This window comes from Cicer arietinum, chromosome 6 (genome assembly GCF_000331145.2).
Source record: "Cicer arietinum cultivar CDC Frontier isolate Library 1 chromosome 6, Cicar.CDCFrontier_v2.0, whole genome shotgun sequence".
Taxonomy (NCBI): domain Eukaryota; kingdom Viridiplantae; phylum Streptophyta; class Magnoliopsida; order Fabales; family Fabaceae; genus Cicer; species Cicer arietinum.
The window spans coordinates 830,293-847,849 of record NC_021165.2 but is presented as its reverse complement, the minus strand read 5'-3'; the positions used below and the strand labels follow the sequence as shown (position 1 = coordinate 847,849).

General features: G+C 31.0%; 2 protein-coding genes and 1 non-coding gene across 6 annotated transcripts; all 3 read right to left on the bottom strand.

Annotated features, from left to right (window-relative positions):
• Window positions 1-3,444: 3,444 nt before the first annotated feature.
• On the bottom strand, window positions 3,445-9,586 carry LOC101507729 (protein INVOLVED IN DE NOVO 2). 3 transcript variants are annotated; one of them, XM_004503091.4, is made up of 8 exons: window positions 9,269-9,586; window positions 7,458-8,389; window positions 6,953-7,134; window positions 6,454-6,543; window positions 6,064-6,351; window positions 5,332-5,541; window positions 4,122-4,351; window positions 3,445-3,879 (listed from the first exon to the last, which is right to left on the bottom strand). In XM_004503091.4, the coding sequence occupies exons 2-7, from the start codon at window positions 8,365-8,367 to the stop codon at window positions 4,124-4,126; spliced, it is 1,908 nt and encodes a 635-aa protein (XP_004503148.1). In that variant the 5' UTR covers window positions 8,368-8,389; window positions 9,269-9,586; the 3' UTR covers window positions 3,445-3,879; window positions 4,122-4,123. The 3 variants fall into 3 exon arrangements, with proteins under 3 accessions (XP_004503148.1, XP_004503147.1, XP_012572014.1); XM_004503090.3 differs by having other exon boundaries at window positions 9,265-9,585; XM_012716560.3 differs by lacking the exon at window positions 9,269-9,586 and having other exon boundaries at window positions 3,445-3,874.
• Window positions 9,587-10,260: 674 nt separating this feature from the next.
• On the bottom strand, window positions 10,261-10,332 carry TRNAK-UUU (transfer RNA lysine (anticodon UUU)). Its single transcript has one exon. It is a non-coding gene; the product is annotated as a tRNA-Lys (tRNA).
• A 910-nt stretch (window positions 10,333-11,242) lies between these two features.
• On the bottom strand, window positions 11,243-14,492 carry LOC101507420 (receptor-like cytoplasmic kinase 176). Of its 2 annotated transcripts, none has more exons than XM_012716561.3 (6): window positions 14,210-14,492; window positions 13,155-13,412; window positions 12,815-12,883; window positions 12,552-12,688; window positions 12,339-12,462; window positions 11,243-11,987 (listed from the first exon to the last, which is right to left on the bottom strand). In XM_012716561.3, exons 1-6 carry the CDS (start codon window positions 14,265-14,267, stop codon window positions 11,506-11,508), a joined length of 1,128 nt encoding a protein of 375 aa, XP_012572015.1. In that variant the 5' UTR covers window positions 14,268-14,492; the 3' UTR covers window positions 11,243-11,505. The 2 variants fall into 2 exon arrangements, with proteins under 2 accessions (XP_012572015.1, XP_004503146.1); XM_004503089.4 differs by having other exon boundaries at window positions 12,815-12,950; window positions 13,087-13,412; window positions 14,210-14,491.
• Between the last annotated feature and the right edge of the window lie 3,065 nt (window positions 14,493-17,557).

Genomic DNA, 17,557 nt, shown 5'->3' with positions numbered 1-17,557 from the left:
TGGTTTTAATTAGGCTTTTTCTGTTCGCACTGAGACTTCAACAAGAAAACAACAAAGATGTTTCCCCGTCCAAAACAAAATCAGTGCAAAAAAAAAAAAGAAACAATTTTTTTATTTAAATAGAAAATGAGAAGGTTGAAGGGCTCATATCAAGTGTAAATTTTGGAAGATCTGTCACAGTGGAAAAAAACCCAATTCAAAAAAGGGACATTAAGAGAAAGAGAAAGAGGAGAAAGAAGAATAAGACAGAAACTGAGATACCAAAGCCAAACCCTAACCCTTATGATGAAAAGGGAATAGCGGCACCTTCAAGTTCTGACCTTATATTCATTTTCTTTATTCTTCTTGGTTTTTTGTTGTTGTTGTTTTTGACAGAAATTAATGTGATTTAACGATGGAATTGGGGATTTCGCACTCAAGACCTCTCTCATTATAATCATCGCCCATTTCTCTCTTGCCTCCACCGAAACAACTGAATGCCACGGACACCGATTCTTACCCACAGATATATATATATATATAGCAGCATAGAGCACCCACCATTTCTATTAGGGTTTTACCTTTCCATTATTTTTTTAATATAAATTCTCCGTTTTCCTATTATTTTTTTAATGTAAAGTTTTTATTTCATTTTTCCTAAAAATGAATTATTACTTTTTATTAATAGAATATTTAAGTTATGTTTAGACGGTGAGGTTATTGCGAAAAAAAATGAGAAGTGGATGAAAGAGAGTAGAAATTTGATATAGTGAAAAACATATTTCCTTGAATATATATAAAAGATAATTTTTGGACTCTTTTAAAAAAAAAGTTAATTTCAATTAATTTTCTTGAGAAAAATTAAGAATATAATTGTATTTTCTAAATTACTACTAGGAACTTCCTTTTTAAGAGTAAAATAATTATTGAAAAAGTAAAATTTAAATTAATTAAATAGATAATTAAGAAATAATAACATTTGTTCTGGATTGGGCCACAACTTAATTTGTCATTAAACAACACCCAAAGGCCCAATACTCCTATACTCCAATCCAAGGTCTTTGAAAACCTACACTTTCTTGTTGACACTAACACAATAGAAAAAAGGCACTCACATCCATCGAAGATGTGCACGTTACGTTATCATTAAGACCTGACACTACTCTATAAATATTATTATTGTTCATGCACAATCACGGTAGATGTTATCTATCCAAAACCTCTATTTAGAATAGTGTTGTCCTATAAAAAATGTTATACTATTTTATTTTGGTTAAAAATTGTAGACCATTTTTTTAAGGTAAAAAAATAAGTTTCTAACAATTGTTTCTTATACACACCCAACATAGATTTACCTTTTAACGTCATGTTTAAAAGATTTAATTATTTGTCAATAACATCGTCGCTTCTATAAGATAGACTATTTGATTAATATATAAGAGTTATGAAAATTAATTTTTTAATAATATATATCTTTTTTTCAAAAGTATCCTCTAATTATTAAGAGAAAGAAGTATTTGATTTTTGATTTATTCCATTTAATTAAGAATATTTTGTAAAAACTAATTAATGTATATTGTAGTTTGAAGGGAATCTTGTAATCAACTTTGTATGCAATTTGTGTACGTCATTATCTATTACCGCAGGTATAACTATAATGAATTTTAAGGCAAATGAAAATGAATGATTATTTTGGGGTAATGAATTTTGATTTCTCAAACAAACGTATGTTATATATTCTTTTCTTTTCTTTCTTCATGAAAAACTTATTTTGCATATTTAAATTTTTTTATTAAAAATAAATGATATTTATTAATTTAACTAAAAGGAATATATCAATCGAGAACAATATAAATTCGTTCAAACAAAAATGATGAATATGCGAATAATTTCACAACATTCATATTAATAATATATAATGGTAAAATGTCAATAAATTTGACAAAATTAAAGTGATTAAAATATAATAATTTCAGATATTGACAATATTAAAATCATTGATACTGTTAATCTATTAATTTAAACGAAATTAACATTGTAATTATAGAGAAAAACCAAAAACATTATACCAAAACAACAAACAAAAAATTACACGTGAACGACGAAATTAAAAAAAAAAACAAAAAAAATAAAACTATGCAAACATCGCTTCACTTATTTGAAATAAAAGATAATAGAAAACAACGTTAAATGACTTTAGATTAAAAAAAAATTCAAATCACTCGACTTTTAAGATAAAGAAGAAATAAAACTAGAGAGGAAAATGCTTATAGCGGCTAAGTTTTTTTCTTTTGGAAAATATGAAAATAACTTACTTCTTTTGTATGCAATTTTTTCTCTAGATGAATTACCATTAAAAAGATGCAGAGAAAATTTTACCATTCATGAGGTTTAATGGATTGAGTGTTCACATGTAGTAGTGTGTAAAGAATATCCGTCTTATTCCAAAAGTGTCACTTAGATGCCAACTTTTAAATCAGAGGTAGCAAAAAATTATCATTAATTAAAATAACAATAAGATCATTCGCAATAGGAGTATTTTCCTTCAAAAGCATCTTGTTAGATCCACACTCCATTTGAAGTTAGAAAAATAAGTTTTTATAGAGATAAGTATTTATATATATAGAGTTTGTTTAAACTTTTTTATGCAATTTACCCAATAAATTGTATTAAAAAAACGAACGATTAAAATATAATAATATAAAATTATTAATGAAACTCATTAAATAAAATAATAAAAATACTGGATTGAAGAGATTGATTATTTATTTAGCACTGTTGGATTTTATATTTATTATGTAATGCTTAAATTTTTTTGGAATCCATGATCTTCAATTCATCAATTCATTCGCCCGTAGTTCAAATACGTTTAAAACTCAAATTCGAATCCTAATTGCAACGATTTTTTTATTTATCAAAACTTTACTTGCTTTCAAGTTCGGATTACTAAGGCTTATATCCTTGAAACCGAATGGTTTAAAAAAAAGTTCATTGGTTCAAGAAAAAAATGTGTTTAAAAAGTAACAATTTAATCAAACTTGAAGCAATATTCTCCATTACGAATTAATTTTGTTTGGTACATTTGCAAGTTAATTTCTAATGTCCAATGTATCAACACATTCACTAATATTTTAACAAGCGATAATTTATTTATTTACTTTTTGACAAATTTGTTGGGTTGATATCAAAGAATATAAAGTGATTAGACAAAAAGAAAAAGCGATAATAAAAATAGGTAAATATTTGCAGACTCAATTTTCATCACAAATTTCATACAAAAATAAATTCGGCTAAGATCAGACTTTTTTTACGTCAGCTAAGATCAGACTCTTAGCATGAAGCCATAAAGGTTAACAAATGAAAATGACTTGCGCACCCACACAGAGACTTTGCTGGATCAAGACCTAGAGACGCTAAAAATAAAATCGTACCAAAATGCTCTAACTCAGAAAGAAACAAGCAAAGTAAAGGATAAACAATATTTGGTCATTCAAGTTTAACATCAATATATGCCTTCTCCCACGCTAGAGATAATACAAAGGCTATCACTATTAAAGCAGTTTGCGCCACAGCAAGACAGTACCAATTGTCTAGTGAAACTAACTAGCTTATCATGATAATAAATTACCTGGGTGTATATTTAGAGGTACGGTGAGTTTGACAAAATCACAGTAACATTGTAATTTTGTTGAAGCTTCAAAGTGTAGCTTCTACCAAAATCACGGTGACTTACCGTAATTTTGTCATTCTGACTGCAAATCCAAACATGCACTTAAACTACACACAACCTTAGATTTACAGCTCAACAAATATGGATGTGTGCTAACCGGCTGCCATGCATAAATTATTCTCTCTCACAATGCAACATGTTATTCCTGCCATCAACAGCAATCACCTTTTCTGCAACAAAATCCATTGTAATATGACACTGTAGTTAAAAGAGTACAGTAATCATCGGAAAGAGGGGTGATAATTAATCACTTGTTATTTCTAGAAAAGATTCAAAGAAGTAACACTTATGTGGCTGTTACTTTTAAGTAACTAAGGTACAACAGTCGGTCTTTGATTTCTTTCCTTTTTTTCCCCCATGTTCTTCTAGAAATTGCAGTAACCAAAATAAAGTAATAAAGTTGTATACAAACCTTCACAACTTTCCCTTCTTACGTCTCCAATGGTTCAACAAAAACTTAACTCCTTCTTGCAAAGTTGCTCTCCTTCCCTCTTTATAGTTCCATAATTCAGAGGTTACATATCGCCCACTAGGATTATATTCATTAATCTCATTTAAAGCTGCCACCACAGCATTATATGCCCTTTCCCCCACTTCTTTTCTCAGCCCATTCAGCTTTTCATCGTCATCTTTAATAAATTCCTGAATCGAATAATGCGTGAAACCAGAAAACCAAGTGCAAGCGTTAAGGAGTTTCACCAAATCAGAAACAAATGAAGGATAATTGTAGACTGAAATGAATATGAAACCATTGCACAAATAAAATTGCAATATTAGAAATAAAATGTTCTAAATCAGTAGGGAAAAATGAAAGTCAATGGTGCACTTCTGTCCTTGTTAAATTAATCATCAATGGTGACCAAAGCATATCATTAAGATCTCCAAACTAACTTTCTAAATATAGTCACCAGTGATGTTAGAAATCTTCCAAAATAGTTGGATAAAAGGAAATTAACTATAAGGTGACATCAAGAATTTACCAAATATATATCCCACCTCATTTTTCTATATTCCACCCTTTCTCTCCAGTCCTTGTTCTCGTTGTACACAAACTAATTTCCTCCTCCCACTACCACATGTTTGGGTATTCACTCATACTCTATCAGCTATACTACTCCCATCCCATCACCTTCCCTGTATAACACACTGTAGTAACAAGGATCTTTCATATTTGAACACAGCATATCTACAACTTTGGCAGAGTATTTTACTTTATGTTGTTCAAACTTTCCAGGTTTACAAATACACAAGGAGAAGATACAGTTGCTTCTCAGAGAATTCATACTCCAAAGTTAAAAATACAGTTATTGACGCCTATTCTTGTTTGTCTAGTCATTCTTCCTCTTATTAATCCCCTGTAACATTTCCAAAAAGAAAATACTTTCCTCGACACCAGTAAAACCCATGGTTAACAAAAAGTGAAAGAATTACAGGTTCAGAAGGCCAAATATTTCCAATCAAGTGTCATAGTCAACTGAAATATTCACTATATACATGAAGAGGTAATAAAGATAACAAAAAATTAACCAAATTTGGTTAAAAAGTGATTATGTAATGAAGCAAGTAGAATTCAGGATAAAAAATTAACCAAATTTGGTTAAAAGTGATTAGCATAAACATACTTTCGATTTCCCGTCAATCGTGACAACTTTGAATGGATGCCAATCTGGGTCCTTTAGATACTCTTCCCACAATGAACATAGTTCTGAAGCTTTGTCTTCAGCTTCCTCCTCATTATATCTTTTCTTCATAGCTTCGAGGAATGGTCCAGTGTCAAGTTCTCCCATTCTCTTCACACCAATTTGGGCACGAGTTGCTATCTCTTTAATGGCCTACAAGATAGAAAAAACATTATTACTAAATCTATCAAATAATATTGAACAGTAAAATGAACAGCGAAGCATTGAAAATTGCAATAATTTTTCAGAAAACCAAGTCCATTATAAAAGTAATGTAACACACAAGCATTGAATAATGAATATTGACAGTACACAATGACTATTTGCTCTCATCTGCATAATCATATGGACCACTCAACATTTTGACTAATATAAGTCGATTAGATGAAATAGATGATATGAAGAGATTGTACTTTTACTCAAATCACTTTTGTTTCCTTGCATAAAACCATAAAAGTTAATCACATATATTTGACCAAATAGGAAAAAAGAAGAGGAAGAGGAATGCTATACACACACACACATAAATCACGATTGTGTTTCATATAAGACTTTAAACAGGCAAGAAATTTATTTTATTTCTGAAAAAGAACAGGCCAATGAGCCAAATAATTAAAGTATGAAAGAATCGTAAACCTGTCCCCCTTTAAGATGTATCTGGAAAAAAATACTTACATTAATCAATTCTTTTCGAGCATCCTGCAGCTCATCATTACTCTTACGCTGCTTAATGATTAATGTTTGGTACAGTGCCTCTACATCTTCAAGTGACTGTATCTTTTCCCTTAAATCCATATGCAAAGCATCGACCTTCTTCAGAACTTCTACATCTTCATCATCTTCTATGTGCTTCAACACACTTAGTGATCCTTTTAGTTGCTGAATCTCCAATTCCAGCTTTTGTTTCATATCCAGTTGTCTCTCAAGCTGAATGATCTTAGAATGGAGTTTTTCCTTTTCTCTCTGTATAAATAGATATTCAAATAGCATAAATACTATGCTACTCCGAAACCTGCCAAGCAAACTTTTGATCATTAACAAAGCTAAAAGATAGGTTATATGAACCTTTTGATCATCAGCCAGTTTCATAACATTTTGATCTGCTTTTTGTTGCTCCAGAGAAGCCATCTGAAGAGAGCTATTTTTCATTGCATTCTGCAAAGACAACAAATACCAGCAGAGTTAAACAAAGCCTTCTACAAGCTTCTTAAGCAAAGTATTATTTTGAATGACTTCAAATACACAATAAGAACTATTTTATGTGAAAATTTTAGTTTATAGTGTCCTTATGAAAGATCATCAGGCTATCTTTATATATTTAATATTAGGCGGAATGGAATGAGATGAAGAATGAAGTGAAATGGAATAGCCATTCCTTTTTTTGATTTTTTTTACGATGGAAAGGAGAAAAAGACTTGTTCCTCCCATATGAACAATAATTTGTCATAAAAACCATATGAATTATAAGCAATACCTTAAACAAAAAACTTGTTTCTTTCATATAAATTTTACAAATCCCAATCATGGTATGCTAGAGGGGATGGAGCAAAATAAAGCACTATACCTCCTCCATCTCTTCTGCCAACTTTTTTCTTTCAGTTTCATTATGTGCATCACGCTTTTCCAATTCAATTTTCCGTGACTCAAGCTCCCTTTTCTGAGATTCCAGTTGCGATTTAAGCTTTTCGTGATCGTTAAAAATCCTTTGGAAGTGATCCTTAGCACTTGTCTGTATTTTCTTTATCTCTAAATACAGAGGAATCATTGCATAAAACATTGTTGTTACAAAAGATAAAAAAAATTAAAAATAATAATCAACTCTTAAAATTGTAAAATAAATTCCGGCATAAGGATCCCCCCTAATTGTAAAATTTATAGTAAACCCTTTGGTCCAGACACCACCACTCTGGCAGTTGCTCGTGTAACCAAAGCACCAGTTGCACTACATACTCGACCTTCTAGAACTAGACACAAGTTAGAAACACGAAAACTAAACACCCACAAACAAAATAACAAAAGTCCTAATCCAAATTAGTGAAAAATGACTTAGGCTCGATAAATATAGATACCTTCATTATAAGCTTGAATGAGCTGATCTTTTTCTTCCATAGCAACATTCATTTTGGCCGTAGTCTCGGTGCATCTTGCTTCAATCTCATGTAAGTGCTTGTTTTTTACCTGAATAATGTTGGTCAAGTTGGACACAAGTTTATCCTGCCTCCGAGCTTCTTCTTCCATAAGTTCAGGTATGGTTTTGATGTCACCCATCTTTCGCAGATTTTCCCCAATGATATTGTTCCTTTTGTAATCATCTGCTCGAGCAACCCATGCATAAAGACCCGACTTCGGCTCCGAACCAACAAACCAATCCTTTTTCCCATGATGTTCTAATACATATGCTTTTTCAAATGCCAATGCATTATCTAAGCCAGGCCAGTTTTTATTGAATTCTACAAGGGCAGTTCCAGAGTGACCTCGGAAGTTCCATAGAGGATTTACTCGAAATGGATTGAAACCCCTACGTCTGTACTCATCCCTAAGCTTGGAACCACTGGCCCCAACAGAACGCCCATCTGCTGCTCGACTAGTGGGAATATTAACTATAATTCCGATCCAAGGCCACACAAACTGCTCATCAGAATCAATAGCATTATCAGTTTTATCAGCCGGTTCCGGTTCCGATGGAGCATCTACACTCATAAGATCCTTTTGCAAATATTTCACTAAAGCCAAATGAGTTGCCTTTTCTCTTGCTTTTCTCTTTTGTGAACTACTCTGACCCACCCCAGAAGCATGTTGCAGGAGTTCATTGTACAAATAATCCCGTTTTCTTTTCTTAGGGCAGTATGGACAAGTGAACTTCTCATCCGAGGTTTTCACATTCTGACTTCCATTTTTCAGTTCTTCATAACATTTATCTTCATAGTCACTTATTTCAGATTCACTTATATCAGTATCCTCGTCAGAGCTGTGAGCCATTCCCACTTCTCCTATATACCACCTAAAATACCATTAAGTGTTAGTACTTGGTACTAACTGTTGTTCTGTTGCTGTTGCTTCACAAATTAAGGGCCGGTTTGATTATACCTTTTATAAAGAAGTTTTTTATTTCTAAAAGTGAACAAAGAACAAAATTGGTTCTTTCTTAATTTTTTTTTAAACAGAAAGCTGTTTTTAGAAAACCTAACCAAACATACCCTAATTAGTAAGTTCAAGCGTAAAGTGGAACATAGTTTACCGCTACCAATAGCTCAAATACTTTGAAAATTTAGAAATCAGAAAGTTCCTTCAAATGTGTGACAGAGACTGAATACTAGATAAGAGATCAGACATAAAAGCACACAGCCTTGAACCAACGTAAGAAATAAATAATTTCAATTCAATGAAATAAAAAAATACGAATAGTATAATGTCCGAAACCGTTCACATTAATAACATGCATTAAGTCTTCTACAGTCAACATTGAAGCACAGAGACATTCTTCGCCAATAATGCAGTAATCAACAATTGACAAATTTCTCCTCGTAAAAATTCTAAAATAAAAAAGATTAAAATAACATAATCAGTATCGCCACTTTATGTCTGATTCATAATTTCCCATTGCTCAAACAATTATCAAACCCCTAATGCAGTTCATAATTAAAATCATACTGAGAGAACTTCAAATTAAAAATAAACAACTGAATATGCACACAAAAAAAGTGCATGAAGTCACATATCAAACCTAAAAATCAATTCAATTTATCCACAGCCTGAAATTGAACGAAATTAACAGTGGAAAGTAACAGAAAGAAAAATAGAAAGTGGAAAAACGCAAAAGCGAAATGTAGAGATGGATTTTGACGAATTGGATGGAAAATGCGGAGAAATTTTCACCTACGAAAAAAATTGGAAGTTCTCCGAAGGTGGATCTGGAGTAAAGTAGTGTGACCTAACGCTCTACGAGCGAGGAATCTGAAGAACACGATGATGAGGTAGTGATTTAGGGATTTGACAATGGAATCTCTCTGCTATGTTCAGCTATAGTACTTCATGCACTCACTGCTCCGCTAGGGGAATGTTACAGTGCAGTAAGGTCTTGCTCCTATTCGTGGTCTCCACTTCGAAAATATCAGCACGCGTAGGATGCCACGTGGCGTATGGAGAAGTGGGTGATGATTTGGTGGTTTTTGATTGGAGAGTGAAACACAGTCCCGGTGGTGCGAGTGCGTGATAGTGATACATATGCATACAAAATTTCTCGGGACTCGACACTTGTTATTACCGTTTTCGATGTACACGGACGACAACAAGAGGAAGTTATTATGCAAATGTGCGGAGATTTCTCATATATGTATATTATTTAATTTTTTAAATTTCACGTAAAAAATATATTTTAAATTATTTATTTAAATGTCAGTATTTACTTATATCAACATCAAAATAATTAATTTTTATTTATAATAACTATTAGTATTTAACACTTTTCTATTTATTTATTAGTCATCAGAAAAATACTAATAAATTTAAAATCTCCTCACAAATGAAATTAAAGAATAAAGATTATACAAAAATGTTGTAAAGTTATTTTATACAACAATTTATTACCATTTTTTGTTGATGCATTGACAATGTATTACAATTTGTCAACACTTCAAATAATTGTACAATTTATATTTTTTATTTTGTATTTAATTTGTTAAGAGATTAACGATTGTTAATGTAAAATAACATTAATTAACAATTCATATAAATAAATTCATAAATTTAAGTATCGATTTTAGGTGTGACACACATTAAATATATATATAAAATAAATAAATATATAATGTAAGTTTGAAATTTTTAAAATAATAGATTAGGTTCCAAAAATTATTATTTTATTGATATAATCGCCGTCTGTGGGGATCGAACCCACGACCACGTGGTTAAAAGCCACGCGCTCTACCACTGAGCTAAGACGGCTTCGATTTATAAACTGTTTTGTTACTTTAAAACGTAAGAATATACTAACGATCTTTGTCAAAAAAAAATATAACAGTATGCTACCCACTCGAGAATCGAGAATAATAAAAATAAGATATATCATCAAACATAAAATAAAAAGGAAAGATATCGACATATGCTCCACAGTCCTGATGTAAGTTTTGCTACCAAACTTAACACAAGCATATCATATGCACTTTTTTTTTTGTTTTATTTAATTACTAGTTTTTAATATTTAATTAGTCTTATGATACATATATTCATTGTCGCGGTTTATTTAATATTTTCAATTACAATGTTCAGTGAGGTATTTCCCATAAGACCAGACCGTGAAATTAGAAGTTGGCAGGTGGTGTATCTTTTGCATTTAACTCATACAAGGTTATAGTAAACTTTTTTAGTAATATGCACGTAATTGGGCACAGGTTTGGGTAATTGGGCATAAGTATTAGTGAATAGATTAATTTCTTATAGTTTTTAAGGAATTTCTTATAGTTTTTAAGGAATTTCTTATACTAGTATTGATCAAACCACATTCTCGTCTCATTTTATTACGTGATATTTCCATAAATATTAAATTTATGTGTGAAAAAGTTTTTCAATAAATGATAATACAAATTAAATCCTTTAGTAGAATATACAAAAAAATATATTTATACAACATGAAACTGGCTAATTTTAAAAAATCATTCACCGCCCATAGGATTAACGCCATTTAGACATAGCACGATAAAAAAAAGATGTACATCATAAGCATGAGTGTTAAGGGAGAACATTATTTTTTCTGTTTTGTTTTTAACCCTTTTGTAACTAAGGATGGGGTCCAACAATAATCCATAATTTGGTCGAGAGATAAATAAAGTTCAATTAAAAGTTATTTCAGTCATAATTTGAACTTAGATTTTTTGAATAATTTGTCTTTAACCAAAACTCATTAACTACTCATTCCATTATAAAGGATAACATTTAGACTGTGATGAGTACAACAAGTCAACAAAGGCATGAAAATATGTACAGCAAGTCAACAACTAGGCATTTTATTTAAGATCTTGAGTGTAGAAGCACCCTCTCTCTCTATATATTATACTCTTTAAAATAATGTATAATGTCTTAGGTAATAGGTATGTGTAATATGTTCAAAAAAATTCTCTTCTAGATATAAAGAGGAGAAGCAGATGAACTCGTATTAGAAGTACCTTCTCCACTTAAAGATTCATCAACGCTTTTTCCATTTTGTTCTAAACCACTGCTACTTGAGCTATGACCATTTATTTTGATGGTTGTTTGATGTTGAGACTGAGAGCTTCCAACTCCACCGACAGTGCTATTGGATTCCTGAAGTTGTTCCAACGATCTCACCACTACATCTATGTTTGGTCTATATTTTTGTTCTACCGACAGACATTGAATTGCAATGTGTGCTACTTTCATTGCTTCATGCGATGAGTATTGACCTTCTATACGAGCATCCATGACTTGAGAGATCTTGCGCCTGCTGACGAGCAATGGCTTGGCCCATTCAACTAACATATGCTCCCCGGACGGCCTATTTTTATCCAATGCGCGTTTGCCTGACATAATTTCCAAGAGAACAACACCGAAGCTGTATACATCACTCTTTTTGGTTAGGTGACCTTCACATAAAAGACAACGAGAAAATAAAAAGTTAGGACTGAAATTGTAGGCTATTTATTTATTTATTTATTTATTCTGTTTGTATAAGATGCAATAATCAATGCTGACTATAGGCTTAATATAGTTAGGAGTTGCAGCGCATAATAGTTGAGGAAGATGGATGTATGAAGGATGAATTAAATGTCAAATTGAACAAGTAGGGAGCCACTTTTTAGTGGTAGTTTCAGCATAGTAGAATTGACTGTAATAAAATGCTCATTCACTATGTGTAAAGTTTGATCATAGGATGAAATATGTAAATAGTATGCAATAGTAACTTGCTGATACTAGCTTGAAAAAGATTGAGATACCTGTGGCTAGATACTCAGGAGCTGCATAGCCTGGGGTGCCCATTATCCTTGTAGAGACATGGCTTTTACCACCTTCTGGTCCATCTTTTGCCAACCCGAAATCAGAGAGTTTTGCATTATAGTTCTGTTGTCAACAAAAAGGAATTTTATAAAGCCAGTCTAACAAGTAATCTCTCTAACTCTATGCTTGTATGATCAATGTAGTCCACTTACATTATCAATCAAAATATTAGAAGTTTTGAAGTCTCGATATATCACTTCGACTTCATCACTGTGAAGAAACGCAAGACCCTTAGCAGCATCAAGAGCTATCTTCATACGGATTTTCCAAGAGAGTGGCTGAAAGTATTCTGATCCATAAACATTAGGAAGATATGAGATTTTTAGTGATTTTACACACTAACTAGTAAATGAAGTCAACTAATAAAAGAACTTGAAAAAAGACAATAATGGAAGGAGGAAATTGAATAACATACTTCTAAACAAATGATTATCCAAACTTCCCTTGGGCAAAAATTCGTATACCAAAATCCGGTAGTCATCCTCTAAGCAAAAACCAATCAGTTTCACAAGATTAGGATGATGCAGCTGTCCTAGGTAATTGATTTCTGTCTATAAAGTACAAGGTTAATTAGTCACACCATAGTCCATAGTTACTACAATAAACAAGTTTCCTGAACTAATTTGACATTTTCCTAACTTCAAAATGCAATTAAATTAACAATTATTGAGCCTAAATGAGACTCACCAACCATTCACTATGTCCCTGATTGCTTTCTTGATTAAGCCTCTTAACAGCAATGACAAAACCTGTACCTGGTTTAGTAGGGGCTAGTGTGCGCTCATCGATCCATCCCTTAAATACAGAACCAAATCCACCTTCACCGACGACACTATCCGGACGAAAGTTCCTTGTAGCAGTTCTTACCTCATTGAAAGTGAAACACTTCAAACTGTTGGATTGCAATATCTCACCCTCACTCCTAGAAGTTAGAAGCATAGATGAAGAGGACAGCTTGCTACTTAAACCACTTGAAACATCCTCTTCTTTCCTACCAACCTTTGAATTCATACCTGCCCATTTCAAAATAAAAATATGAATTAACTTGCTAGGCCATATTCTAGCAACAATCTTTCTACTAATAATACTAGTCCTATAATTTAATTTATACAGTTCTCTTTTACAATAAGAAAAGAAGGTACAATAACATAATTGCAATTATGTAATACATTGGATCTCAGAAATGCATGAAGAGGAACTAAAATTTCTTACATTCACTTGAAGAAAAATTTCTGTATTATTGATTTTTCCCTCACTCTTTTTCTACCTTTCACCTATAAAACCAACGCTTATGAAATCACAATCTTCGTGTTCGAGAACTGCATGAATTACATCTTTCAAACTTACTTTCATTGAATTGTATGCTAAATTTATTTGAACACATATTTTTAGTCCCCATGGCAGAGACTACCTAACCTAATGCAAAATTTATTGTTACAAATTTCAAGTATATAAAGAATAATTGATTTAAAGACAATTGGAAGATTCTCAATTCCTCATAGCTAGAGAGGATCTCTGATTACCCCCTCATAATTTTTAAACAAATTTTCCTCAATCAAACCAATATTATGGTTCCATTTTTATATTTACTTTTGTTATAATTAAGATATCTACACTAAACACAGCATAACTCATCACATATTTCTTCTCTTTCAAGTCTCTAAGCAGCAAAGTTGATTAAAAAAATGCGTATTGAATCATTCAGAACTCAAATCCAAACGATCGTTAAACAAATATAGCTCAGATAGAAACTGATCTAGTAAGAAAGTTAAATAAAAAAAAGGGAAAAATAGAATTATAAGAATGATACCATTATGTGTAGGACTCTCAGCTTTGACCTTTGCACTAAAGCAGCAACCCATGAACATAGAACTAATTCAACAACACAGAATGTTGGATCCTTTTTGTCTCTTGCTTTCAGTGCAAGCAGAAGAGCAACTACAAGTAGAAATTTTCAATTTTTGATGGATAGAAGTTTGCAAGAGCAAGACCTTGAAAGAAAAGAAAGAAGACATACACGTGTGAAAACAATGACTTTTGTACACATGCATGAAAGGTTCACCCAAGGACATAACTGCAAATTTAACACCAATTTTATTTGTTATTGTGTATTATAATAAGCAGGTGTTGAAAAGTAGTTTGGGGTGTGAATGGTGTTCTTTGAAAGTTACTTTGTTAGACCATCGAGAAGCACAGTCCTGTCTGCTACCTTAATTGGCTGCTATCAATATTATATATATATATATGGATATTCATTTTACTAACATTTCACATGTATTAATTTTTATCGATGAAACCGTAAAATTAATATTTTTATTGAATAAATTAATTATACAAATTTTTATAAAATTTTAAAAATGTTTGATATTTCATTGAATTAATTTAGTTGAATGTATAATATATAAATTAAAATGCAATTATATTTAAATAAAATTTTGGTTCATATATTTTTACTGCTTACAAAACTAGTCCGTATATTATAAAATATTTTGATTTTGATCCTTCGTCAAATGATAATATGATATGTTTTAAATATAGGATCTAATGATATAGAATCATTTAAATAGATTAATTATGTACATATCATTAATTAAATGACTATTAACGAGAAGATTCAATCTTTTCACATGCTCATTGAAAAAGAACTTTTTCTAGATTACCTTTGAAGAAAGTGGATAATTTGTTCAACAACTAATAATTGTACTACATAAGTAAATTTGTAAGTTGAGTAAACATGAGCTTATGGGTAGGGTAACCATTACAAATTTACTAATGTGACTAATTTTTATTTAGCGTTGGATAAATTATCTATAATTTTTTAAATGCAACATAGGTCTCACCTTATAAAGTCTTTGTAAAATTGAAAAGATTAACTATGTTTTTCATAAAAGATTCATAAGAAATTGTCAACAACAACAGTTAAGCCGTATTCTACAATAATATTGACTATACTATGTCTAACTCATTAATATTCTCTAGGTATTTTTTTAAATAACTTTTTTTATAATAGATATCTTCAGCAGGTATCGACGTCACCGGCGTGGCATATCGCGAGTGACTATTTTTGGTTGACACTAGAAGAGAGATGAAAGATGTTAATTCACTTACTTGCAAAATTTTATTTATTTATTTATTTTCAGTTGATTTGTGTTTTAAATTTTATTTTAGATAAAAGATTGGACACGTGGCTTTACTCAGTAAATCTGATTAATCACACGGATGAGATTGAGTGAAAGGCATGGTACCTTTCCTGCCTCAGATAGGCAATCCGGATCCTAAAACTATATACATTACTTTTTTTCTCTCTTTATACATACACCATCTTTTATGCTACCTAAAAATAAAAATAAAAGGTTGGGAGTGATATTGTACTTCAATATTAATTTACATAATGTTGTAGTAAGATGTAAGAATCATTGCTGAGGTAAACCTTCAAAAAAATGTTATATCACTGGTAAATATTATAAGTTATAAGATTACTTGTTGTTGTTTGTAATTTAGACTATGCTACTAAAACTTTTGAATATTTTTTTCTTCCAATTTTAATTATATTCTATATATTTTTCAACACATTCTACTTGATTAATTAAAATTTATATCGACTTCACTCAAATATGTGGATTTCAATCAAAGAGATTGCGTCATAAATTGTGTCTTAAAGAATGCGTCAATGTAATTATTTATAAAGGAAATATATAAAATAAAGAAAACTGCATCTGCCAACAAGAAAAGCGAAAAACTAAATCAAGGTCTAAAAACTAAAGACAACCTTTTTTCTAACAAATTCAATATAATGAAATTGCCTTTACAAATAAGATTTTGGTTACAAACTATCTGATTTCTGCATATAATTAACTTCTAAGTCGTAATGCTTATATATAAAAAAAAAATTATAAGTTCTAATGCTCATCCACTACGTGCAAGGTATGATCATATGGTGAAATAGGAAAGCAGTGACTTGAAAAAGATTGAGATACCTGTGATGAACTATTGAGGTTCTGCGTAACTAGGGAAACCCATATTTGGAATTGTCCAGCAAATCATATCACATTCTGATCCATATCTTTCCAATCCAAAATCGGATCGTTTTGCATTGTAATTCTGTCATTAAAAAAAGGAATCTACAAAGTTGGTCTAAGTAGCTAGTAAACACTTCATTTCCACAAATGATGAGACTTTTTTATAAAAAAATCGAGATTTTGTATTTTTTTTCAAAAGCAACATTTTTAAAAAAAATTTAGTTGTAAAACTGCTTATCGATATAACCATTTTTATAACTTGTTAAAATCAAATTCAATTATATAGATTAGTTATATGAATACGGTTTTTATGGACAATCTTAACTTCTCTATAAATATTATATAAACATTAGGTTGAGACGATATTTTGAGGGGTTTTACTAGCTAGTAAATTAATTCAACTAGTAAAAAGAAGATTGAAAAAAGAGACAATAACATATGAAGGAAAATTAATAACATAACTCTAAATTAGAAGCACATATGAAAAGGAGGCATTGCTGCTTAAACCACTCAAAATATCATCTTCTAACCTATCAACCTTTGAATTCAAACCTGTCCATGTCAAAATAATAACATGAATTAACTACTTAGGCCTGCATATTCTGGCAGCTATATATATTATTCCAATGATTTAACGTCCTACATTGTTTTTTCCGTAAAAAAGTAATTTCACTTCAAAAAGAATATGTATTACTGTCTTTTCGGTCACTCTTTCTCTACTTTTCACCTATATGTATTATTCTTCGCATAAGCACACTCTTCTCCCCTGTTTCTTAAAATGGATATTTTGAAAGTGAGGCCGCTTCCATCACATTGTTTTCTTGTATGGTTTTTGAGCCAAAATAGTGGTAAAAGAATGAAAGCGTAAACGCGGTTTCCAAAATCCTTTCTCTTTTTTGGATATATCATTTTATCAAAGTAACGGAAACCTTGGGAAGAAAGCAACGAGAGAGTTGTGAAATGATTGTACAACATTTGGCAGCATTACTTACTGTTTCCTCCATACTCCGAATTGGCAATTTTGAGGATGTGGTCCCGGGTTACACTTTCTCAAATATAAGTGTATATATATAAGTTTTTGTTAGAAGTAATTGAAATTGATTTATAGTTAATTAAAAAGGTTAGAATACTGTTTTTGT

Coding starts and splice junctions, on each gene's coding strand:
- LOC101507729 (XM_004503091.4), bottom strand. CDS start 8,367: ATGGCTCACAGCTCTGACGAGGATACTGATATAAGTGAATCTGAAATA. Junction 7,135..7,457: donor CATTCAAGCTTATAATGAAG/GTATCTATATTT, acceptor CTCTGTATTTAG/AGATAAAGAAAATACAGACA. Junction 6,352..6,453: donor AACTGGCTGATGATCAAAAG/GTTCATATAACC, acceptor CTATTTATACAG/AGAGAAAAGGAAAAACTCCA.
- LOC101507420 (XM_004503089.4), bottom strand. CDS start 14,267: ATGTTCATGGGTTGCTGCTTTAGTGCAAAGGTCAAAGCTGAGAGTCCT. Junction 12,689..12,814: donor GGATAATCATTTGTTTAGAA/GTATGTTATTCA, acceptor TTTATGGATCAG/AATACTTTCAGCCACTCTCT. Junction 12,463..12,551: donor CTAATATTTTGATTGATAAT/GTAAGTGGACTA, acceptor TGTTGACAACAG/AACTATAATGCAAAACTCTC.